At 35.2% G+C, this 26,724-nt stretch overlaps 1 protein-coding gene across 3 annotated transcripts; it reads right to left on the reverse strand.

The window, feature by feature from the left end:
- Positions 1–26,724, reverse strand: AP1S2 (adaptor related protein complex 1 subunit sigma 2). Of its 3 annotated transcripts, none has more exons than XM_065915138.1 (5): positions 26,571–26,724; positions 24,263–24,441; positions 18,331–18,439; positions 17,568–17,705; positions 1–1,570 (listed from the first exon to the last, which is right to left on the reverse strand). In XM_065915138.1, exons 2-5 carry the CDS (start codon positions 24,439–24,441, stop codon positions 1,523–1,525), a joined length of 474 nt encoding a protein of 157 aa, XP_065771210.1. In that variant the 5' UTR covers positions 26,571–26,724; the 3' UTR covers positions 1–1,522. The 3 variants fall into 3 exon arrangements, with proteins under 3 accessions (XP_065771210.1, XP_065771212.1, XP_065771213.1); XM_065915140.1 differs by lacking the exon at positions 1–1,570 and adding an exon at positions 4,375–5,784; XM_065915141.1 differs by lacking the exon at positions 1–1,570 and adding an exon at positions 11,808–11,958.

The raw sequence follows: 26,724 nt of genomic DNA on the forward strand, positions 1-26,724 counted from the left end.
AAGGTTTTAAAAGCGGCATTTATTGATTGAAAATAAGTGTGTAGATAAGCTCTCAGTAGCATGGACTCCACATTATTTTTTAATGGGCTTGAAGTACATGAAAACTCCTTAAATCTTCCACCATTTATCTTGTGTGTGCTTTTAACCACCACCACATTCAAATGGAGGTGAATTTTCAACAACTTACTCGAAAATTTTTTGAAAAAATTCTTCCTTTAGCAGCTCTTCATAGTTTGACAGACTTTTGGAAAAAGATAAAAACACACTACAGTTGTGTACGTTGAACATTTATTACAACTAATTGGCAATATGGTAAGACAGTGCTCACGTGGCCTGAATATTGGTCACAATCACAACAAAGCTTAATCCAGCCCAGCAGATACACATGAAAAGTGTAAACTGTGAAGATGTTTATATACGTAGAAGTATGTATAAAAGTGACATTGAAACAACTATATCCTTAAAAAATATAGCGCCCACTAATGCCATTTTACTTCATTCAACTCACACTTTCATGAGAGGTGGTGTCTGTTTTTATATTTAGGACTTCCAATAACTAGGCAGTGCCATGGAAGGGAAGGAAGCCTCCCTAAAGTTTGCTGTACTTCTAAGTGGAGGGAAGCAATAGGGGAGTAAAATAAACTTGGCTGTAACAAGCACCCTAGAAGGAATATTCGTGCTTTAAACAATGACTTATGTAACACTTTGTGAAAAAAGCAACACATTTTCCATAAGATACTGTTATTAAGAATCCCTGGTAAGTCAACATTTTCATTTTATTAGGGAGACATCAAAAACAATTCAACTAAGTGACTAAATGATTATGACCACAAAAAAATTTATGTCAGGAGTCAAATGTTGCTTGGCCTTAAAAATAGCATGTTTACTATTATGAAACAGCTGATCTCTGTTCCTCGTCCCAGGTTTGGAATGCCTATGAAATAATTTTTAGTGTAAAACAGCATCATTCCATTAGTTTTTTGTGTATTCCCTTTGTTTTAAGGTGTTTACTTTCTAATAAGGGTCTTTGGTATAATTTAAGTTTCAACATACAGTGAAATTTTCATTCATTTGATATGTGACATGTCAATCCCTTTATTCGCATATATACTGAAATGCAGTAGTCTTTGGTTTCATAAAACCAGGTTTCTTTCACATGATTTTTTTGCCAAAGAGAATAATAAATGTATATTGCCTAATTGTGTCATACTCATAGATACACATAATCAAAAGTAATGATAATAACCTATTCAAGAGAAACGGACCTATAAACTTCAAAATAGCCAGAAAAAGGACCTTTTTTTCCTGCATTCATTCTAATTCATATTTAAGTCCCTTGTTATCACTTGATTAATCAAAGTTCCCTTAAAAAAAGAAATTGTGTAGGCCTGAATGAAGCAGCTTAGCAGAATAGTAATACTGACAAGACATCATCTTACACCATTAGCTAACATGGACATGAAGGCAGTGACCATCTACAGTGTGTGAAATGCCACAGGAAGTCATCAACAGGGGAGGAGAGTTATGTCAGTCCAATTTCTTCAAGAACACTACGTGGGGTTTCAGCTTCCTGTGGAGGGAAAATGTGAGACTCTGGTAAGCAGATCTGGGGAGGCTTGAGAATGTGAAATTCACACGGAAGCGCATGCAAGTTTCAGAGAAGCTGAACACAAGCAGTTCAACAGTCTGGGCACTTCCATGGAGAGCCAGTGCTTATTTAGCAACTTGTGTCCCAAACACCAGAGACCACAGGAAGATTTTTTCAGCATGCATTAAATACCTACTGATTACCTACCAATTGTGCTGTGCTCCATTGCTGTAATACAAAAAGCTGTCAAACGCACTGGCATTTAAGGAAATTATTGATATCGACCTTTCTACAGAAAGGCTTCCCTGATAGCTCAGTTGGTAAAGAATCTGCCTGCAATGCAGGAGACCCTGGTTCAATTCTTGGGTCGGGAAGATCTGCTGGAAAAGGGATAGGCTACCCACTCGAGTATTCTTGGGCTTCCCTGGTGGCTCAGCTGGTAAAGAATCCACCTGTAATGCGGGAGACCTAGGTTCGATCCCTGGGTTGGGAAGATCCCCTGGAGAAGGGAAAGGTTATCCACTCCAGCATTCTGGCCTGGAGAATTCCATGGACTGTAAATGTATAGTCCATGGGGTCACAAAGAGTCGGACACAACTGAGCCACTTGCACTTTCTACAGAAAAGGTAAGTTGTCTTACTGTAAAAATTCAAAACCTCCCCTAAATAAAGACCAGGGAAACCCCCTGAGTTCTCCCCATTCTTCACATACTTTTATTTTCCTTGCTGTTTTTTTGAGTCACACGTATTTATTCCTTTCTGCAGAAATTTACCTTCCAGACCTCCCGAGAGCAACCAATGGCTTCAATGGAAGCAACATACAGAAAGAACGCTCTGACACCTGAGACAGAAGTGCCTTTTGTTCTATGTAACAACCAATACTCATCTGTAAATGCCAAAGGAAGACTACCCAAAGCAAGCATACTATAAAAAAATTAAAAATTTTCCAAAGTGTCCAGTTTTCTACAGCACAAAATAAAAGGACCAACTAGGTCAAATTTCAGATATTAGTAGCAACAAGTTTGTAATTAAAAGGCATACTAGATTTTAACAGAGGAAAACAATTTTTTGTACCCAAATGACTTACTTTTGCATCCTAATTGTGGTACAGCACAAAACAAGGAGAAGAAAAATTAATTAAACCATAAATCCATACATTAGATTTAATTGTATGTAAAGCACTACATGGAATAATCTCAAATTATTTATTTAAACTCTCTGGTCTGTTTCCTTATTTGGAAAACAATGATCATAGCACTTACCTTCATTTGTAGAGATTGAGAGAGATAAGGCTTAGTGCCTGATTCACAGAAAGTGCTCAAAATATGTTAGCTGATACATGACACAACTGAAATCTAAATAAAGGTATTTAGCCTTACTATAAACCAACTCTATATACAAAGTTCATATAATGACCTTTTAGTATGTTTGTGCATTAAGGAAAAATGGGTAAAAGTCGCTTTGATGAAAAAAGGCTATTTTTTATGAAGTATTCTTGCCCCCCCTCCCCACCTCTGAATTGAACCTCAACCTAACCAGGCTACAGATCTAAATATATATGGAGGATAAGAAAACAAGTTAAACATCGCCATTATAATCTGCCAAATACAGAATGGAGGAAATTCCACCATATAGGAGACTCAGTCTAACCAAAAAACAAAAAGGCAAGGGAGGGTAAAAGCAGAGTTATTAAAGATTAACAGAGGCTTAAAGAGATCAGATACAGTGTGAGACTTGTTTGGAATCTGGCTCTAACAAACTGATTATAAAAATGCATTTTCCAGACAATTAGGAAAAAAACAGTCTAGAATAAGATATTAGGAATTACTGTTAATTTGGAGGGCTGTGCTTATCTCTTAGAGACACATACTGAAGCATATAAGATGAAATGATAGGGTGTCTAGGGCTTGCTGTAAAATACTCAGGCAAAAAAGGCATGGTAGGGTGGTGATTTATGAAACAACATTGAGTTGTTGATGGTTGTGGGAGATGAGTGATGTGTACATAAGGGTTTCTTATACTGTTCTATTTGTTTGGTCTCAGAGTTTTCATGAATCACATATTAAATAAGGGGGGAACTTTTAAAATAACTTAATGTTAAGTAATTTTTTAAGATGTCATACAACCTTTAATGTATTACAGGGTGCCTACATTGAATTCTATAGAGTTAAGATTCTTAGCTTATCCATGTAAATATGCCCCCTCATCCTACTTGTTGAAGCTGGTTAGATTTCCCCTTATGTGCTCACTGCCTGCAATCTTATATAGATAGCATTTCTTGAAGAGAACCACATTGCTTCTCAAATGTGCATTATTTAAAAATATCTGTCTTTTCTCAAAGGCCTAATTTCAAAGAATCATTTATACATTTTCTTCCACTGAGACTTATACAAATAGTTAGTTCTTTAATCAATTGTAGTATAAAATTAATTTTCACATGTTCACACTGAAATTGTACTCAAAACCATCTAGAAAAAACTATTATGTAAATTAGTCAAATTCATAGAAACAAAGTACAAAGGTGGTTACCAATGGCTGAGAGGAGGGGAAATGGGGAATAGTTGTTTCTAATGGATACAGTTTCAGTTTTGCAAGATGAAAAACTAGAGATCTGTTGTGCAACAATGTGAATATACTGAACCTACTAAACTGTACACTTAAAAATGGTTAAACTAGTAAATTTTGCTACATTTAAACCATAATTTAAAAAAAATTACCTGAAAAAATATGAAATATATTACTTGTCAAAAGGATGGAGGAGAAAAAAGTCATTCACGTGAGACAAAGTACATGCAATATTTTTATTTTAGACATGCAAGGAAAGCTATTTCAGAATCTACTAGTTTAAAGCAAGCAGCTGTATACAAATAACAAAAGCAACATCTTGTTACAGCTGGGCATACAGCATCCAAAGCAAACAGGCATGAGACAATGCATATTTATGCAGCATTAAAACCAGATGAATACCATGTTGCAGGGAGGAAAAAAATGGAAATGAAAGACCAATGTTTCCCAATGCTATCAATGTATAATGCTAATTTCTCATCTGATAGCCCATCCAGGTGATTCAAATGTCATGTAGTATATAGCAAGAATGGAAGAATGGAAACAACTGATCTGCATCCCTGACTAATACACATTTTCACAGGTCTTCTTTCAGTGGTAAACCACTCTGAGCATCTTTTGAACTTGTTTAATGATAGCTTACTTAACTTGGGCTTTAAACTCTCTAAACATTAACAATGAATTATTTGGTAATTTCCTCTTTATAATATATGCTGCATGTTTTATTAAAACACAATGATCAATATTAAAAAGTTTTAATATCAGAAATATAAAACCATATTTAACAAATCATTAAGTATCTAAGTGCAGACTTGAATATATAACTAGTAAAATATTATAGTATTTAAACGATATTAGAATCTTATAAAATAAACCCTATATTAATATTTTGAAAGGATTACTTTTAAACAATAGATATTGCAGAAGAGACTTTTCTGACATAGCTTTCTGATAGTTCTTAGAGGGATTGTTTGATATTGTATAGCACAAATATGAGTCAATAAATGTGGCATTACAAATTTTTTAGAAATTGTGAATGTTTTACCTTAAATATTATATTAGTGCAGATTTTACTTTCTTGTATTATTGCCAAATACACTTTTATGTGATACATTAAAAATGTTTCCTCATATATACTATAATTACCCTAAATATAGTCCCATCCCGCCAACATTTGAAGATCAGACCATGCTATATTGTGGCACTGCTAATTGTGACCTAGCATTTCAGCTCTATTTTCTTTGGTAAATATTTAATGATTGCTAGGTATTCTCTTGCAAGTTTAATCACAGATGGTTCACAAATGATGACATGTAGATGTTTGAAATGAAACATCACTCAAAATGATCATAGATCATATTTTTCAAGAAGAAATTAAACCAGTTGCAAGCAGGAAAAGCTGTATCAAGATCACACACAGAATGAAAATAAAACAGAAAAGAGGATGAGAACAGTAAATTATTACAAAGGTAATGGTTCTAAAATGTTCTATTATTACACAAGGTAATCAGTCACCAAGCTGAGGATATTTTCTTTCATAAGCATATCAGCTCTCTATTTCCTCTGTGAAATTCTGCATACACGATGAGTGGTCATTTAGTACACAGGGACATTAAAATATTCATGACGTGGCTACAAAAGAAATGCATATATTCTTACACACAGTATACAAACTGACACAGACACAATAAGATTTCTAGAATGTTCAGCACACAGCAAAGAAAACTTAACTGAAACTTAGAATTTGTTTTTAGAATTTTGGTTCATGGATGAATATTTAACTTCTAAACAATGCCCAGGAATTCATATTCATCTTTTTTAACTCTACTGTATATAATGATAACCATAATGATGACCTATGTCCTACAAAATCCAAAAGCACTGTATTTACTAAAAATATACTGAAAAGATTTTTCAGTATAAGTCATCTGGTCAATACTGAGTTAACTCAAAATCTAGTTAGAATACTCCCTCCCACCAGTGTTCAGGTTCATCAGGATTTTACTACATGAAGCAAAGGAATTTAATCCCTTAATGAAAATCATTACATTCTAGAATGACCATGAACTTTTACAGATTCTAAAGGAAAATCTTTCCCAAGAAAAGAGTGGAAAAGTAGTTACCCATTTAGTAGCAATAGAGGTTTTTATTCATTCGCTTAGCTTACCAAGAAAAAAAAGAAAATTCCAAAGACTATGCCTTTGTGACTAAGGGTATTACTTTTAAAATAATCCTGAATACAGATTTTAAAGAATTCACCAAACAGATTTGTTAAATGTCTATGCCTCTAAATGTATCTAAAAGGATACATCACCAAGGTAACCTGAAGTGGTTTTAAACTGACCCTAGAGCGCACAGAAGAGATGAATATCTAGGGACTCCAAACTCCCTCAAACTAGGGGCAAAATTAGATACAGATTTTCCTGAAAAGGAGGCCCATGGAGCATCAGACTCTCAAAGCAATTATACCCTGAGCCAAAAGGCTTGTGACAAAAAAGCTTAAAATTGCTTGACTGCTTTTAAGATATCCTCAATTTACTATTTATTCAACTTGGCATTTTGAACTGTTAGGCTACAAAGTCAATATAAACTGTTCCAATAAAATATGTAACAGATACCTTATCTAATAACCATTAAATACAAAAGTATTTGAAGAAAAAAGCCAGTAAAATTTTAATCTTCAGATAATCCCTAAACAGTTTAAAGATATAATTGCTTTTTTTCTCCCACTCAGAACATTGTGAAATAAAGCAGAAAGCTAAAATAATAATAATAATAAATTGAACCCCCAAGTGCTTCATTTTCATGAGGGAATTCTATTTCTGTATCAATGGTATTAATACTTTTTTGGTCAATGAACTCTGAACCTATTTCAATATTCTCTGTGTAAAATAATAAATTATAAGCCCCAATGATGAATCATTATCAGAGCAAAATTTCCTATGAAAATATCATCAGTTAAATAGGTGGGACTATCTCTTAGGATTTAATGTAATTAAACTTTTCATGTAATGCTAAAGTGTAAGTAACAAACTTGACAAGACTGTCATTACAAACTGAATTTATATATCCTATTACATTTTGATGCATGTCAGTACTCCAGCACATATTCTAGTATGTTTTTTCTTACACCCAAACTCTTGCTGTAAAACATATTCTCTGTTTTCTGGTGAGAGAACAAGAAAAATTTAAGTCTATCAAATAAATTTTCACCTAAATAATACCAATATTTGAGCCTTTATATTATAGCTTTTCATCTTTTTGTCTCTTAATTTTATATCACACCATGTGAAAACCAACAATTAAAAGAAAAATTTAGTAAAGGAGAAAAAAAAAAAAAAAAAAGGTAGTTTCCCAAACAGGGTCAAGTACACAGCCATTCCTCATCAGAGGAGACAACCAAGAAAGAAAAGGAACAATTCTATAGGAGCAATTCTCAACTGTGCCTGCCTGGGGCATTTCTAACAGACCTTTTACTACCCTTTAGGAAAGAACTGCTGTCCATGGGGTCACAAAGAGTTGGACAAAACTGAACAACTAAACTAAACCACTACCAGGAAAGAAGAGTTCATAAAGCCAAACTATTCTTTATAGCAATGATTCATATTACTGTACTTTTTTTTTATATTACTGTACTTAAACAAGAAATTAGCATCCAATTAATTGTGAAGAATACTATTCAAAGGCAGAAATCCTCACCTGAAAAACATCAAAAAACTCTAAAATCCACAAAAACAAATGTATTCTTTCAACACTTTTAAGTTGTTATAACATGTTTCAAATACTTTCCCATTTTAAACTGACAGAAGCAGAAAAGGTTATGCTATAAATAAATGCCTTAATGACCATTTAAGGTTGATTTTTAGTTAAATGATAGATATGCCCATAATTTATTTTTTCTCTTATATACAAGGAAAACATTATAGTGGATTAAATATAACTCCAGTATCCTGGGCCTTCACACCACCAGAACATTTTATGAGTCATGGAATAATTATATTAATTAAGAATCAGGGAGGGTGAGAGTCCTCTGCAGAACTAGACCTACTGTCTTCTATGACCTATCAAACTGAGTTTAATACACTGAAATGTCAGTGATATAGACTGTGTGGGAATAAAGACCAAAAGGAAAATAAAAAAAATTTTTAATCCAGTGCATTACACAAATAAATATAAACCACAAGTTGCCCTTAGTACACATTACTTGGAGACCTATTTTTGGAATAAAGATTAGATATTTACTATTTTCAATCTGAAATGGGCCTTTAATCTGGGCAAATCACTGACTTCTTCCCCATTAAGTCTATGCCAAACCTTCAACATTTTAAGTTATCTGCCCCTTCTTTCTCCTCAGTCCCAGCAGCTCTCCTCTAGACAGTTTCTCAACTCAACCAACTCATGAGGAAAAAAAAGAAATCTATGGCCCATTAAACTCATTAAACCCATTAAACTCAAAACAGAGGGAGAACACTCATCTTACTCAAACCAATGCTTCTGATTCCATTCCTATTCACCCTCCCAATATACTTTTTCCATTATTCTACTCCTGTTTTTCATCGCTCTCTGCATTTGCTCTTTTCCTTAGTATACATGCTCCTTCAACTCTCCTCCATCCTAAGAATAATCTTTTTCTCAATCCCCTCAAAAAGGACCAGATGTAGTGGGAAGTGTAGAACAAACACAGCAGAGAGGAATTAAGTTACACCTGTTCTCAAAACCACCTATGTTCCTAAAACAAACCCCATTACCTTAAAAATTCCCAGATATTCACTATACTAGGCTGACTCAAAAGTAAAATGATCTAAAGGCTTAAGTCTTGTTGGGACAAGAAGTGCTTAAATAAACTAGTGGTATGGATCCAAAACGGAAAACCTAGTATCCTGATTTTTCTTTCTGGTAATGCAAGGTAATCAAAGAGAAAATTACATACATTTAATAATATATATATATATATTATATATATATGTATGCACATATATATATAATATATATGCACACAGGTTCGTGTCAACCCTTTGAGACCCTATGGACTGTAGCCCGCCGGGCTCCTCTGTCCATGGGCTTCTCCAGGCAATACTGGAGTGGGGTACCATTTCCTTCTCCAGGGTATTTTTCCAACCCAGGGATTGAACCCGTGTCTCCTGCATTAGCAGGTGGATTCTTTACCACTGAGTCACCAGGGAAGCCCTAAAATATATATATATAAACAAGTATAATTTGAAGTTACTGCTATACTCCAGTTTTTCTTAAAGGGGCTTCACTTATTCCATGCACTATAAAGTAGTATCCTTAGTCCTTCATGTTCTAGAATACAGTGGCACTTTTTATTGAATACTGTGGCAAAGTCCTTACTCTAAACTCTGGAACCCTATTCCTTGAGCTAAAGATGAAAGGGCCTCCGAGTATCCAAACTCATGAAGATCTCTTTTTAGCAATGAATAAAAAGAGAAAAAATGAAAGCACTTTATGAGGTATCTTTTAGGTGACAGGGCTCATGGTGTCTTATTTCACAAGCACTTTTGAAGCACTAGGAAAGTTGAGTGATTTTTTTTTTTTTACATTAAAGTTAGCAATGTGGCAAGAGCAATATGGTTGCTCCAGATGGTTAAAATGACCAAGAAAACATCAGTGCTTCACTTTACCTGCTGAAATTTTCTTTTTAGCCAATTCTACTCTAGTTTCACCTAAAGGAGTAACACAAATTAGTCTTCCATTCACACAGCAGCATTATGTCATTTAAGAAAAAATTATAAATTAAAAATAATTATACTTAAAATACATGTTTTAAAACAGGAGGGGGGACCTCAAATATTGTCAGAGGTAATACTTTTAATGTCCTATTCCTAGATCTTTTCTTACTTGATAAACCTTGAGTATCTTTCCATATCATTACATAGAAATTGATCTCATTTTTTTTATAGCCAGAAGGCAATAGCAACCCACTCCAGTACTCTTGCCTGGAGAATCCCATGGATGGAGGAGCCTGGTAGGCTGCAGTCTGTGGGGTCGCAAAGAGTCGGACATTACTGAGCGACTTCACTTGCACTGTTCACTGTCATGCATTGGAGAAGGAAATGGCAACCCACTCCAGTGTTCTTGCCTGGAGAATCCCAGGGACAGGGGAGCCTGGTGGGTTGCAGTCTATGGGGTTGCAGAGTCAGACATGACTGAAGTGACTTAGCAGCAGCAGCAGCAACAGTTTCATATATGGTGTACTGTAATTTTAACCTATTTCTCATTGATGGACATTTGATTAGGTTCCAATGGTTCAGCATGTGTCTTAGTGCATTTGTATATTTCTGTTGGATAAAATTCCTTCAAGTATAACTAATGGGGCAAAAAGTGTACACATTTAACTGTTAATAGATACCACTAAACTAATCCTCCAAAATGGAATACAAATTTAAGTGCTCATAAGGAGGAAACAATTCTTTGCCAATCCAAGAAAACAAACCAAAAAAATAAAAATAAAGAAGCAGAATAATTAACTTAGTAAATACAACTTTAGACTGTAAATAAACAGTTTTAAGTACATCTTAGGGTAATTGTATTTGTCTTGGTCTTCCATTTGGATCATAACTTGAAATGCCCTAAATTTAACCAAGGTTTTTAAAATATAAACGATTTCTTAGAATCACTGAATTTCAAATATTCAAACTCTAAATATCTTTACTAAGTAAATTCTATAAGGCTAATAGGGCATAAAAGAAAAATAACAAAAAAGTATGTACGTACAATGTAAGTCTATATTGTATATGTAAATTCTGGTCATTTAAACTATTCCTCTCATTAGGAATTATCAAATCCCTAAGGTGGATAGGGAAATCAGCAGCAAGTTCAAGTGTTCTAACTGCCTGCAGGGTATGCTCAATTTTGTTTCCAAACAAAAATTAAATAACCTTAATAAATGTTAACAGATTTAGTTGTTGAGGAAATTATACAGTGACATCCCATAGTGCTGTGGGTTATCTCTGGTTATCAAAAGTTATTTTTGATCAAGTAAAAGTAATTTTGGTGAATCACAGAGGTGATTTTTATAGCCATTTACATGTTCTTGAGCACATGTATCCCTCTCTTCATAATTTTTAGGGTTTTTTCCCCTTATACTTTTGATTCATTTTTGGCTAGTCATTTGTAATCTGCACTATAAATTATATCAAAAATATGTAGCAGTCCATAAATGTAAATGGAATCTGTAAATGAAATCTTTATATATCACATGGTGTTAAACTAAACCAGGGTTTCTGGACCTCGGCACCATTGACACTTGAGGCTGGATAATTTTTTACTCTGAGAGGGCTGTTCGGGGCATTGTTAAGATATTTAACAGCATCTTTGATCTTCACCTACTAGATGCCAGTGGCACCTCATGGCTAGTAGTGGCTAGTAGTAACAATCAAAAACGTGTCCAGACTTTGCCCAGTGTCCCCTGAGGAGGCACAATTACCCTACTCTCAACTCCAGTTGAGAATCAGAATTAATCTAATTGTCTCTGGTTGGTGGGTAAGATTATGTTCTAGTGTCCTTGCTTGTATTTGTTAACCTTCCTATAGTGGGAATTTTTATTTTAAAAAAGACAACAGAAAAAGCAATAAAAGAAAAAAAAAAAAAAAACAATGGCTCAGGAGCGTAAAAAAAGAACTCAAACACTGAAATTTTTCAGAAAGTACTTTTTTTAAAAATCATGTCAACTTACTTTAATTTTAAAAAATAAATACATAAATAAACAAAACCATCACCAACACCTAGGAATATGTTCTTTGCAGGTCCCTGTGCAGGTCTCAATCCTAGGGCTCATGCAATCAACTTAGTAGATCAGGATCAGCATTGGGAAAAAAAGAATAGAACAGACAACATGAGACTGTAAAACAAGAAATATGAGCAAGTATATATAATTTAACCAAAAAATTTTTTGGTTTATGTATATGTAACTATTATGATATAAAAAAGTATGGTATTACTGTGGCTTCTTGTCAAATACTCCGGAAAATCAGATTTACAGTTACTGAATATTTTAAGTTATTCCAACTTTTGCTATTACAAATAGACCAGAGTAGCAAGAGTTGGCTCAAAATGAATTAAAATGAATGAAAGAGTAAGGAGGAAATTCTCGAAATTCTGAAAAGCAAAGGAAAAAGAGCTCAAAAGACATAGAGCGAATGATTACAACCTGAAAACCAGTGACCAAGGGCATTGGCCAAATTGTTTCTTATTAAATGCAAAGTGAAAGGCAAGATTTGTTTCACCTTCTGTTTTCTCTGTATCTACCCTTCTGTATTTTCCATTTGAAGCATTAATGTAACTAAACCTCACTTATCCAGAATCTGTTCTAGTAGAACCCAATCAAGTTTACATATAAAAAATTAAAATATGCTGGTATAAAGGACTATATAGACTTGTTAATTTTTAACCCAAATGAAAAGAAGAAAGTTTAGGCTTAAAAGTTTTAATATAAACAGTGGTAATTACAAAGGAATTATAGGAATTTGTCTTATTAAAACCAATCTTAAGAGGATTTTTATCAAAATGCTTTTTGCTGTTATATAACTATATATATTTGAAAGCATCTGTTTTTTAAAACAATGTAAGATATTCTTGAGTTTAACTACCCAATGCCTTAATATTCTTAATTAGCAAGATTTTAATTTAAAAAACTTATTAGAAGGCATGTTATTAAATACTTCAATAAGTACTTACTTACTTAAAATACTTCTAATTTACAAAAGATCCATGTTTAAAGAAATCCCTTTGTCACCTAAGATTCTTACCTTTCCATTTTTATGCAGTCCAACAGATTTATTAATTACTACTTCCACAAAGATGTTCTATAGTACTAAGATATATCATGCAGCCCCAGCACTGAAACAAATCAATTTTAGCAGCACTAATTCTCCATAGAGCACCACTTTCTAGATGAGGCAAATTAACAACTATAAATCCAATAAACCTGTTTATAAAGTGGACCACCTTGAAGTAGAAGCAAATTCATGAGTGTTATGCTTGCTTTTGGTACCTCACTTTTTTTCATTTGTCAGATTACTTTAGTGAGAAATAATACCAACAGCAAACAAAGCTCAAAAGGAAAACCCCCACAAATTTGAAAATGATGCTGTTAGTATAAAAAAAAAGGTTGACACATCTCAAAGCGCTGATCAACACCATCATGCATCTACCGCTGAGGGTTAAAGCCCAACGCCCAGTATTTAACTATTTGATCTTCACAGATCAAGCAAGGACTTGAAATCATTTCACGTGCAACAGTTTTTGCATAACACCCCGTCTTATCCATGCCACAAAAATGGTAAATTTAGTAGTTACCAATAAATAAGTTGGGGGTCAAAGGGACTAAAGCCTTAGACTGCTCTTTATCATAAGATATCCTCAGACAAACCTCCCCATTCTTCATTCTGGCTCTATAAAATTAAGGAGCAAAGAAAAACTGGTAAGTGCCTGACTTCACAAAGAATATGCACTCTATTATTTCCTTTGTCATTATATGTAATGTTTATAAAATAAGCCCCAACTGTACCACTCCCCCATGCCCTACCTCCAAAAAAAATCTAATCTAGCTTAAAATAGGTATTTGGTGCTGGGGAAAATGTTCCAAGTATTGCAAAAAAAATAAAAAGTCAATTTAGCAATCTCAGCATGTTGCACTTTAATAATTTAAGAATCAAGTTAAGTATTAGTGGCATGTTAAGAAAATATGTTTTAAATTCCAATGGTCAAACATTAAAAATTGGATAATGGACCAATTTTTCTGGGCTTTACCCCCAAATCTAATTAAGGAGTCATACACTGGAATACCAAAAGAAAGAAACAGAGTTCAGTCTAGAAATATTAAAACTGAACCCTTCTTTACTAAGTAATTAAGTAAAATAAGGAAGATATCTTTATTTTTTAATCACAATGTCATATTTTAGTAATTATGATTCAAATACACATTCATTTTATGTTCTCATTACTACTGTAAAATGCTAATAGAAAATCTACTGTATCCATTGATGTCTACCCTATTTGCCTATGAATTGAAGGACTACCTAAACAAACTACATGACGTTTACACAAACTGAGTAAAAGAGACATTTTAAAGAAATATTTCTGAAAATAAAAATTCATAAAGATAAAGATAGAAATGTATTATTTCACAAATTAAAAAAGGATTAAAACCAAAATTGTATTCAGAACAATTGATTCAAGTAAAAGACCTGACACCAAAGAGGAAAAAAAAAAAAAAATCATGATATATGTAAACTAAATTAAAATAAATTTGGACTTCCAACAAATTTAAGACTGCGTTTAGATAACTGTCTTTACAGCTCTGTGTACAATTTTGGAAGCAAAATCATTTCATGACATAAACTAAGTGAATATTATACCCTAAATTATAAGATCAAAAAAGCTACTATAGATCTAGACATTCTGATAAACCCAACAAGAAATGACTTGAAAAATACTAATGTATATCTATACATCCAATTAATGAATTCCAACTACTGATAAACTGGACAAAATTTCCAGTCTAAGAAGTAAAGGATGGCATCAGTCTTAGAAAATCTACTTTGCTCAATATAGAAAAACCTCCAGGAGAATAAGGAATTTCTTTACTATATTACTGAGACAAACAGTAATGGTACTTGGAACTTTGAAACTTGTATCCAAAACAGAATGTTTAAAATATACATACCAAGAAAATACATGAATGGGAGTTGGGGCAAACAGAGCACAGTGGTTAAGATTTCATACAGTTCTGAAGTCTAGCAGACCTGGGTTTAGAATCCTGGTTTTGCCAACTGCTACCTAGGACCAGTCACTGGAACTTCACTGAGCCTCTACTTCTCCATTGGTTAAAAGGCTCTCAGGACCCTTTTTCAGGGAATCCTGATGATTAGCATAGGATGCCTCACATCTAGGTGCTCAATAACCATTGGCTATCATTGAAGTTCCTTTTTGTTATCACAGTGTCCAGACAAATCATTTTAGCAGTTTGGAATGTTTTTTCTCATCGTATTCTATCATCTATTTGGTGAACATAAGATTCAAATACTCGCCCAGAGATGTAAACTTGTATCATGTATCAACATATAAATGACTCTATTTTAGGAAACAAACATCTTATCATCCTGGATTTCCTGTGACAATATGTTGTTGGTGAATAACATGAATATGAATAAACAAGTTAAACTGTTAAATTGAACAGAAGAACCTGAAGCTTAACTGCCCTATAGAGACTTTAGCTTGGTTTCATTAAGGCCTTAACATCACCGTAAATTCAGAATGGACCAGCCACTTTCTGTCTCCTCAAGACTTGCTTGCATGGGGAAATTAAGAAAAATGGTTCACTTGGTCCATTGAATAGAAAATGTCTTAATATAGTTATCAATTTGGTTTATGTACAAAACAATGTAAAGGTAGTCACAGAAGAGAAACAGGGCCTTGTCTCTTCTAAAGACAAGGAACTGTAATCAACAGTAGTCAACTTTTTTTTTTAAACTAGGTGAAGATGGGGTAAGGAGAATTTTGCATGAAACTATGGACATCCCATGCTTCTCTCTCCATTCCTACTTTTCCCACTTAGAGAAATAAAAATACTACTTCAAAAAAGGAGACTTCTTATTAAAATACTTTTGTAGGGGACACACACACACACATTCACAAACACATACATGTAATGACTTTCTGATCCTCTAGTACATTATTCAATACATGCTATAAAGTAAATTCAGCATATCTGTCATACTGTAAAGTATATAGCGATTTCCCAGTAAAGTTTAAAAAACCCAAACACAAGAAGGTATCAATGCCCTAAATATTATTCTCCAGAAAAAACATATTAAAAATAAAAGCTTAACTTCAATAACTTTAGAAATGTTTTAAGGCAAATGTAATTAATGGGGAAATTATAAAGAAACTAGAAAAAATACCAGGATCTGATACAACAGAATATAGTTCCATAATAATGAAATATAAAAGTGATCAAATGAAGAAACAAATATGAAAAATTCCCAAGTTATGACCCTTGTTTTGACCTAATTTTCAGAAAAGTCTGGTTAGCAACCAGCAAAATAAGGAGGTGCTAACTTTAACCCAATTTTATAAGAGTAAAATGTGAGTGTGTAGTCAGCACACCTGACATTTAAAGAAAAAAAACTCACAAAGACAAGTATGCAGTCAATTAATAAAAAACCATAGTAAACCATACACACACAGAAAAGGGGCTGTGTTCATTTCACTAGTGAGCAGCAGATGGTATTAGGGCTGTCAACAAAATACTTCACTTCTGCAGGCACCTTAACCCCTGTTTTGGTAACTCAGTATCATTAAATGTAAAAAATCGCTCTCTAATGTTTAATTTATGTATGTTATAGATGTTGTCATCCCAACTTCAAACAATCCCCACAACTGACCTAAGTCAGTGACTGATGCAGAGGGATTACTGACAGCTCCTGAATGAGAAGCCTGAATGAGGCCAACAGTTAATAAATTATAATGAAGAAAAAAGATTTACTCTGATTTTAAAACCTCCTTCAATAATAATATAAAAGATAATTACTGTAATGAAAACAAGTAACATTTTTTAATATTGACTAATTCCTCCTCTTGCTATGAATTTTCTATGATTAAACTTCAATTATGACTAAAGCATAATTCAACTAGGTACCTGAATTAATGTATCATTAAGTTTTTCAGAAAAGGTAGCCTTATCTATGAATTTTTAGCTTCAGAAATTGAAGGTACAGAAGCATCAAATATACATTTAACCCAAGACAACCGTGGAAATTAGAAAGGAAGGGGGTTTTATCAATGGTTCTTGTGATATCAAGGCAAGACAAGAATGTAGCTGTTTGACAAAACATGGTTTGTATTTAAGAAAAGCAAAGAGAAGTAGAAATACTTTTCAGTTAGTTTTAATAACAAGAAACTAGAGGATTCTACAAAAAGTGTAATAAAACACTATCATTTGCTTGGCTACATTTGCACTTAATGGGCATGAGATGAAAACATGAACCAACTTGGAATGAAAATGCCATAATCTCACAGTCAACTCCTCATTGTAGACACTAAGGAGATAAGGGGTTATCTTAAGTAATTCAAACTAATGGACACAGAGTTCTCAAATTACTACTACTTTTCCCATCTTAAAGAAGTCTATCCCTCTAAATGTCTGGACTTCGGTGTTTTGGGTCCAAAAATGGGCCATCTTCAGACCATCTCCAAAGTAAACAATACATCCACAGATAACTGAGTTGATGTGACTGACACATATGCCAATCAATAAACTGCACATGGACACTACATGCCAAGCATGCTTCAGAGTAATTTCTGAAACTGTAAGAATGAGGGAAGATGACTGAGACTTCCCTAGCAAGAGCACAACATGCTGTGTCTAGTTAAGAGAACTCGGAGTAGCTTACCTCCTGCAGCAGATCAGCCTGCTCAATTGCTTTAAGGACATTCTTCTTGGATGTTTCCTGAACTTCTCCTCCCAAAAGAAACTCATCCAAAATAAAATAAGCCTTCTCAAAATTAAAAATGATATCAAGTTCACACACCTGAAAAGCAAAAATAAATAAATAAAACCTGAAGAAAGCAGAAGATATTTATCTACTATCAGGTAGTCAATAAAATCTGACCAGAGTGAATTAATCTTAATTATATCTAAAAATGGCAATCCTGCTAACTAAGCATCATTGATTTAGTCAGCTTAATTTTCAAGTCTCAAGTACTTGATAACACACAATGCCTTCAAGCTAAGAAAGACCAGACTCTGCAAGCTCCTAACATGGGCAACTTAATAATGATTTTCTACTCATAAAGACTGGTCTTTTGAAATATTTACATATTTCTGGGTAATATGATTACAACTGCTAACTAAATCTAAATTCTATACTAAGTACTTCCAGTATATTAATCTTTACAGCTGGACTCCCTTCTATTTCACTATTTTAAACCTCATTCTCACCAGCGTAATTAAATGAGTAGGTCTGTCGGGTCAAGCAATTCTGGCAGTTAACTGACCAGGCAATTCTGACTTGCACTGACAAAAAATAGTCATTCCTTCCCTCTCTTGAGGTTACTGTCAAATAGAATTCTCAAGACAAATAATAAACTTGTTACAGAAAAGGTTAAAAAATATATATTATCAAGTTCAATTTCCTAAAACAAAATACTACTCACACTGCCAAAATACTTGTCAAGTAATTCCACATAACGATGAATTATTTCCAGGGTAATTAGTTCATTGTCCTGGTCCTCAATAGCACAGCAAAAATACAGACTGGCATATCTGCAACAAAAAACAGATGCAGAAAAAAATTTATCCTATAATCATGTATTTTCTAAAATACACTTTCATATCCTATTGTGAAAGACCTTGTGCCTATACAATTTATTTCCTCTTTACAACAGCAAGTTGTTTTTCTCCTAGACTATAAAATAATAAATGTACAAAAAAGAAATTCTGAAAAGTACAGGAAAGCAAAAAAAAAAAAAATCGCGCTATCTAGAAATAGTTACTTATTTTGCTCTTCCTTCATTCAGGCTCCTTTTGTAGAAATATTCTAAAACATAGCTGACACACGTTCTGAAGTTTACTTAAAACAAAATACACTGTGTGACTATTTCAAACCACGAGTAAACAGGGAAGAAAATAAACTCTCCAACTGAAGGATTTACTGAAGATACTGTCAACATGAAGTCAATGTTCTGGAATGTTTTACTAAAATGTAATATACACACAGAAAAGACCTCAAGTCATAAATGTACAGCTTGATGAGTTTTCAACGTGAACCTACCTGTGGTACCAGCACTTGGACCACAAACAGAATTATTACTGAACCTCTGAAGCCCCTCTTCTATCCTCTCCCAAGTCACAGCCCCCCATCCCCAAAGGTAACTACTATCTTGACTCCTGACAGCATAGAATTATTTTTAAAGGAGGTATATAGGATTGTGGAAAAGAAGCCTTCAGAAAAAAAACAAGTTGCAAGTAATCACAGAAGTTAGAGAAAGAGAACAGGGAAAGCTAAGACATGTCCTCAAATTTTCCAAGTTTTCCTTGTTGAAGTTCAGGCTATTTACCCTTGAAGAAGGAATAAGGTTGGAAAACTCATATTCTCCAAATAAGAATTCTAGTACATGGGACTAGGTTATACTTGACCCAAGGAAGCCAAAACTTATTAACACAAAACCTTGAGGCATAACAAAGGATGACCTAACCAAGTCCTTTAAGGAGGATTAAAAGTATTTTCCACTGGTTTAAATGTGTTTGAAGCTTTTGAAAAGGAACAAAATGAAAACCTAAGACATTCCAAATAAGTCTCAGGTGCCATTATAATTTTCACTGAGGCGCATTTAAGCAATTTTTAGGAAACACAATGGGTAATCACTGCTCATAGCATTAATGTAAAATAATACACAAACACACACACAACCTCAGTTTTGAAGTCCAATGAATTTCTGCTCTTCAGTCTGAGAATAACTAGTATTTTCATAACACTATTAATTTCAATATTATCAAAAAAGTTTCATCTTATTTGAGCTTTTCAACAGTAAACACCATCATTCTTGGTTACAGAAGAAAAAAGAGGTCCAAAAGTACAGGGCCTGCCAAGTGGTTGTACTGGGACCAGAAATCTGATCTTGAGACCTTAACTCCAGGCCTTTTCCCACCTATCATAGTGACTCCCCTGTCACACAGGTACACTAGTTGTCATGTCCATTGTATCTGATTTCTACATTCACGAGGTTATTTTAAATGGTCTGTCTCCTGCAGTCTTCAGGAAGGCATTCAAGCACATTCATTTATTATCATAAAGGGCATAACATGCACCACCTCCAACTTTACTAACAAAGTGCTCCCTCTCTTTCCCAGCACTATTCTGTTTATTGCTTTAAAAGGCAAGGAGATATTCCAACCCAACCTTCCCTCCTCCTTAACCCATGCTGCTCAAATGGAATTGTAAATCTGGAAAACTGATACAAATGACACATAAGATTCTCTGAATTAATAAAACTAAAGATTAAAGGGAAAGACATTAAAAATGGTAAATAAAAAACAGACACTACTAGCTGATATGAACACAGTGCTAAATAAATTCCACTAGAAATAATTCACTAGTAGGCAATGTCGGGTAAAATTTCTTTTACTTTTAATTTCAAGATTTCTCCAATGTTACTGTTAAGCAATCTAATGCTTATACCACTCTTGCTCAACCACAGAACTGCCTTTTACTTACAAATAAATAGCATTTAAACAGTAGTCAAAGGTCCTAGATTGTAGGAATCATTCAGAAATTACTTTAATATCAAATTAAATGAATTCTTCATTGTAGGTGAACATCTAGTTATTAGGATCATAAGAAGGCACCTCTTTCCAAAAAGTTTAAGGAAGAAACAGAAACATAATAACAGGTAACATTCATTGAGTCCTCACTGTGACTAAGGCACTAAATGTTACCTAAAGCCTTGGCATAATTTACCATTTTAATCCTCACAAAAAAAACTTTCAGAGAGATACCAATATTATTCGCATTTACAGGAGACTTGGGCTTAACTGAGTAACTGTCTCAGGAACAGTAACCTGACTCCAGAGCCCAAGTTTTATATTAAAAACTATAGTCCAAAACTGTATTAAATAAAGTAATCCTGCAACTGGTAAAAGTTAAAACATATTCAAAGCAATATTTCACCTGCTTTGAGGAGGGAAAGAAAATTTGTTACACTGATTTAGTAAAAGATTATCAAGAGAACCTGAAGAGTAGTCCTTATTTTTAGAACCAAGTGATTTTAAAAAAATTCAATAATGAATTCATTTTGTTCTCTCAGTGCATATTTGTAAGTCTAAATCTGAAGTAAAATTAATAATAGACTAGTAAGAAAGAAGGTATGTTTGGTTATTTTTAGCAGAGTAGATTAAGGCTTACTCTAATTACTGGCACTCAGAGAACATCTGAAAGTGCCTATTCTTATATTCATAACACATGACTTCTCCCCAGTCAGCTAAATACCAGCTGACTGAGGATGAATGTAACCAAACTGTTCTCAATATTCTACTGGTATGTCATTAAAAATTCTTTTGTTAGTGAACAAAATCAATACAGTACTCAAACAAATTCTGAAGCTCGTAATTGGTAGGTGTATATTTTTTACAGACTTTAATCCTGTAACATGCTGCACAAAATAGGCATCAAAAAAGCATAGTGTTTTCTGTCTTCACAGGATCTTCAAGAGATGAAGAAACAAAGGCAAAATGACCTGTTCAAAGTCACAAAACTAATGGCACAAAGGAATTGAACTCAAGTCCCCAGATTTTCAGTCTATTTTTTCAGTTATATTAACCTTACTCCACTCTCTCACCTCTCCCTCCCCAAGATGGGCAACTATAAGAAAGGCTCATGTGGATGAGACAACTTGAGGAAGGCAAACAGAAAGATCACTTGGTGATATGAACAGCAAAAAATGCTAGTTCAGAATTTCTCAGTAGCTAAGTGGTAATTCTTTTACTTAAAAGGTCTCTTCCAGCGGGACTAGGGAAAAAATAATCACGTGTTCATATCTACCAAAAAAATGTCCTTAAGGCACTAGAAAAGTTTCTAGTATGAAATGGGGTCTAACTTTTGTATGTGAATTTCATCTTAGTAAAGCTGGTATTTTAAAGTGCATCTTTATTTATAGGAGTTTGATGTAAATACCAGAGTCAGGTGAGACTACATTTTACAGGTTTTAATAACAGAAAAAGCAGTGTCCCAAGATGGATGGGCTGAATGCTATGCAGAGTACCAACTAGTGCTTCTTTCCTCTTGATGGACAGGCCATCTCCTTCAGCTCCAAGAATCTTGATTCCCTGGACTGATTTCCTTGCTAGTATTTTCCTCCTCCACACGGGGGACTCCTTTCCCTATCTAGAAATAAGCTTAAGTCTCTCATGCCATTTTTTAACCCTGTCTCCCCACTCCTGTCTATGGGTGGTTATCACCTCTTTTGTCCCTCAGAGCAAAGCTTCCCCCTCCCCCCTCCCCCCCCACAGTCTACACCTGCTTTTTTATTGTCTCCACCTCTTCACACTTTGTCCCATTTTTTCAAGAGCTGTCTCTACTATTCCAAAAAAATGTTCCAACAAAGGGCATTTTGTGAAATGCTCACTGTAAAATCTAATAGATTCTTTACTTTAGTTGACCTTCATGCAACATTTGGCACTGGTGACCTTAGTTTTGAACTCTCTCCCCTTTCCTAAGGTGACTGACCCTAAAACTTATCCTCTGTCTGCCGCTTAAATGCTGGTGATCTAACTAACCCTTTATGCCTCATTTTCCCCCAGACGTCCATGCCTATGCCCACCCTGAAAAAACTAGGCCTCTCCAAATGGAAGTCACACAGGCTCCTCAAAGTCAACTTTCTACCTCGCCACTTACCTCATCAACTGAACCAGAAATGTGGAATCACCCCAGTCCTCCCCCTCTTTCACTGCCCTCCCTGCTTCTAGCAATGACCAAGTCTTACCAAACTTACCTCAGGAACAACTCTTTCCACCTGCTGAGCCCACAGCAGAAATCTTCCTTCAGGACTCCATATCCTAATAGATCCCTCAGGTTCCAGTTTCAGCCCTCCCCCCACCCGTTTTCCAACTACAGGATCCCTAAAGAAATGCAAATTTCCTTCTCACCCCAGCTTAAAACCCTTGCCTCCAGGTTTAAGATTTGATTTCTGGCCCCTATGGCAGTCATAAGCAACTGACCCTGGACAAGTCACTTCTCCCAAATTCTCATTTTTTAAAATAAAACTCAGTTTTGACCAACAGTAGTGGTTTTCAAACTCAGGAGCCCTACACAGAGGGTGGAAGCCAAGTGAGTAGAGATACAGTCACACAAGCACCTCCACTTCCACTTGTTTAAGGTTTTATCCCTGGGGCAAAAAGTTTCTTTAAAAAAAAAAATCATTTGAGTAGATTACTCTAAAACATCTTCCACCTCTAAAATGGTATTTTTATGATTTTTCTCAACAAATACTACACCAAACACTAGATCCAAAATCACCCAAACATGACTAAATTCATTCTATTGTAAAGAGGAGTCTATGGTATTTTAAAAATTGTAAAGTTGTCCATGTTATTTTAAAAATTCTAGATGTTCTATAATCTTCATGTCTTTCTCTGCCATCTTGCCCACAACCCCATCCATAGTAGAGTGGAATAAATGAAAACTGAGATAATACCCAGACTTCTCTTTGACCCTCCTTGCAATCCATAGTTAGTTCCCTCACATCCCCCACAGAAGAGAATTTTTATATGCATGAACATTTTTATCTTAAATTCGGTAAGTTATTTGTAAGGGAACAGAAATAGCGAAGAAACAAAGTAGTTAAATTTCTTTTAATCCGATTAGAACAATCTTGAGAAGTTTAAGGTATCAAAAAGTTTCAGATATTAAGAAAGATGTATAGCATCATTTAAAAGCTTAGTGTTTAAAGCCTAAATATGAGTCATTTTACAACATCAAAATTTTAAAAAATCTGTTCTGGGCAAAATTATCTATCTACCAGATCTAATCACACCTCCACCACAGCAACAAGTGTACTTCAAATTAATAAGCAGTAACAAACAAATCCTGTATATATCCGATTTTTAAACATCTATGACTAAAATGGTGTATGTATCCAAGGAGTTTATACATGAGTAAGAGATCCTGAAAGTCAGATTAAAAGGCATGTCAAATACTAGTCATTACAGATTTGTGGGGAGAAGGGAGGGGGATGTAAATGCTTATCTAAATTCAGAGAATTACTCACACAATTTAAAATACTGATTTTATTTTCCCCTGCAAAGAAATGAATTCTTTCAGTTTTCCTAAAAAGATGATTAAGCATGAAGTATCATTTATGCCTTTAGTTACATAATTTTAAATGAAATTAAAAGAAAAGAGTCCCATGATTTTATCATTTCACCGAAACAGTAGTTATCTTAAAAGTACAAAGCATTACCTTAAGACTATTTCATTTATATCTTTAGTAATCATTATTTATAAATGTCATCTCTCGAAAGTCTGCAATTTCCACATTATAAATGATCTAATATCTGATTCTGTTTCACCTTTCTAATAAATAAAAACGATACCTTTTGTAAACAATCTTCAGATCTCGCCATTCAAGAAAGCTGCACATTTTAGGTTTCCGTGCTAAAACGGTTTGAACAAGTTCTCTTGTGATCTTTTTCTTCTCTTTGTCTGATAATGGGACATACCATTTCTGCAGTCGAAGCTTTCCCTGACGACTAAAAAGCAACATAAACTGCATCTGTTAAGATAAACAGAACCAAGATTACAGGCAATACTTTGATTCAATAAAGTTAAGATTAAGATGACACATGGCAAAGAGAAGCTTTGAGGGACGGGGCATTTAGCTAACAAATGATGAGTAGCCATCAATATTTCTATGCTAGCTAAAATAGCAGGAAATTCTTGTAGAAAGATCTTTCCACCAGACGCAAATTCTCCCACCTTACTCTGTTCCATTTAAGTTTGCAGGTGAGGGGGAGGACAAAAACAGGTGAGGTGAAAATTCTGATGAAAAAGAAAGATAATTCTTGCAATTTAAGAAACTATTGTGTATCTGTGCTATAGGAATGTATATGGATCAAAAGAGAACTGTTGACATCAACTGATTTAGATGCATTTGAAATAAACAGACCTACTATTTTTCACCCTACACAGAACAAGCTGTTCTAGTGCCAAACTGAATTACTTGTAGACAGACTGCTATAACTTGGAATGCTGTCTTCAGTTTATGTTTATGTATTTTAAGCAAAACAAAAGAACTAAAATACAAACCAAAAAAATCCCATAAACACACATTTTTCTTAATAAAAGCCTGATTTTAAAAATTCACATCTCATTTAAAAAATTCCAACATAAACATACATACAATAAAGTGAGCTAATATAACTTTACCAAAGAGAATATAAACCTTTAAAAAGTCAAGCTAAGAGCTACAAACATTCAGACATTATACAAAATACTTAATTTAAAACGATTTAAAAACATAGCATCTACAGAGGGAGTGGATGCTGAATTCTAGTGTATTTCACACAAACTATTTTATATACATTTATTTAGAATCTGCAAATGGTGATTAGTCTACATGTTTTAATTTTTAAGGAAACCTTGAAATTCAATCGGTCTCCCCAAATGCAAACAGAAAGCATTGTTTCTACAAAGGTAATTTAAAGGTAGAAATCAGATTTTTTCTTTTCTTTTAACTATTCCAAGTTTTAGTACTAGTTTCTGCAAGTAGGATTCAGCCTGACTCTTGGTATTACCCACACCATACTGAATTTGAACATGGGGTGGGGGAATTTACACCATCCATCTGAATAAAATGGGCGCTAAATTTCGCCAAGAAATCATTGCCGCTTTTTGTAATAATCCAAACGGGCATCAATAAGGTATTTAGAAATTTACGATGCGACAATTTAACTTTAATAAAGTTAAAGCTAGCTGTTAACACCACACTTAAAACGCATCACTGGCACGAAATAAACGAACAATACTGGTGATGTCAAAGTGCCTCACACAGAAGTCCTGTTAAGACAGTGGCATTAGAAGGGGATAGCAAGTAACGCATCAACTGGACAATGTTTCACGCAAACCCGTTAGCAGAACTTGGAAAAGAATAGACCCGTATTCCAGGATCTTGGAGACTAGTACTGGGGATTTGCTTTTGAAACTCAAGGACTCAAGGGAGTCTACAGCAAGGTCCTCCATCTCTCCCCACCATCACTTTATATGACGAATAAATAATTTATGCTCTTTAAAATAAATTATATGTTAACATGGGATGATGCCTGGTCGCAAGGCACAAGTATTCCTTCCCTCTAGTTAAAAACCAACGCTCCGATTTTGCTTCAAATCACAAGGCGCCTCAATTACCGGAGATTGGAATTAAAAACAATGGGCTCGGCCGCGGAGCGGGCTCGGGGCCAGTGGCCGTTGCCTGCCCGCCGCCCCACGGGGCCGCACTCCATCACTGACCGATCGAGCCCGGGTGAGGTGACAAGCAAGGAGCGGGGAAGACAATGGCAACCGCCGCCGCGCAGGGGGCGCCAAGAGTCCTCCGTCTCCGCCGCCCCCGGCCGCCGACCCCGCCCGCAAATGCCCCGCAAAACTTGAGGCGATTCCCAAACCACAGGTGCCGCGGACCCGCTGCAGCGTCCGAAACTGGCCCCAGCAGCCCGGGACGCGGCGCCGCGTGGAGAGGGGCGCGGACGCAAAGAGAAGTGAGTTTTGGGGCGCGGTGCCCCAGTAGCGGGCCGGGCGGGCGGGCGCGGGGTGGGGTCGTCCAGGCGCTCGTGGGGCGGCGGGGGGCTCTCCCGACCCTCCCTCCCCACTCCCCGATCCCGGTGTCCCCGCTCGCCTCCCGGGACTTACGGCGACCGCGGGCCGCGGTTGCGGCGGGTCTCGGCCGGCGGCGGCGGCGGCAGTGTCGGCGGCGGCGACTGAGGGGAAGCCCCTGTCGCTGAGCTGAGGAAGAGAAGCCGTTTTGCTGTGGGGAGGGGACCCGGTTCGCGGAGGGAAGGCTTAG

Source organism: Muntiacus reevesi, chromosome X, assembly GCF_963930625.1.
Source record: "Muntiacus reevesi chromosome X, mMunRee1.1, whole genome shotgun sequence".
In the NCBI taxonomy this organism is placed as follows: domain Eukaryota; kingdom Metazoa; phylum Chordata; class Mammalia; order Artiodactyla; family Cervidae; genus Muntiacus; species Muntiacus reevesi.

Coding starts and splice junctions, on each gene's coding strand:
- AP1S2 (XM_065915138.1), bottom strand. CDS start 24,441: ATGCAGTTTATGTTGCTTTTTAGTCGTCAGGGAAAGCTTCGACTGCAG. Junction 18,440..24,262: donor CTGAAGATTGTTTACAAAAG/GTATCGTTTTTA, acceptor TTTTTGTTGCAG/ATATGCCAGTCTGTATTTTT. Junction 1,571..17,567: donor AGGCTGATCTGCTGCAGGAG/GTAAGCTACTCC, acceptor TTCCCTCCACAG/GAAGCTGAAACCCCACGTAG.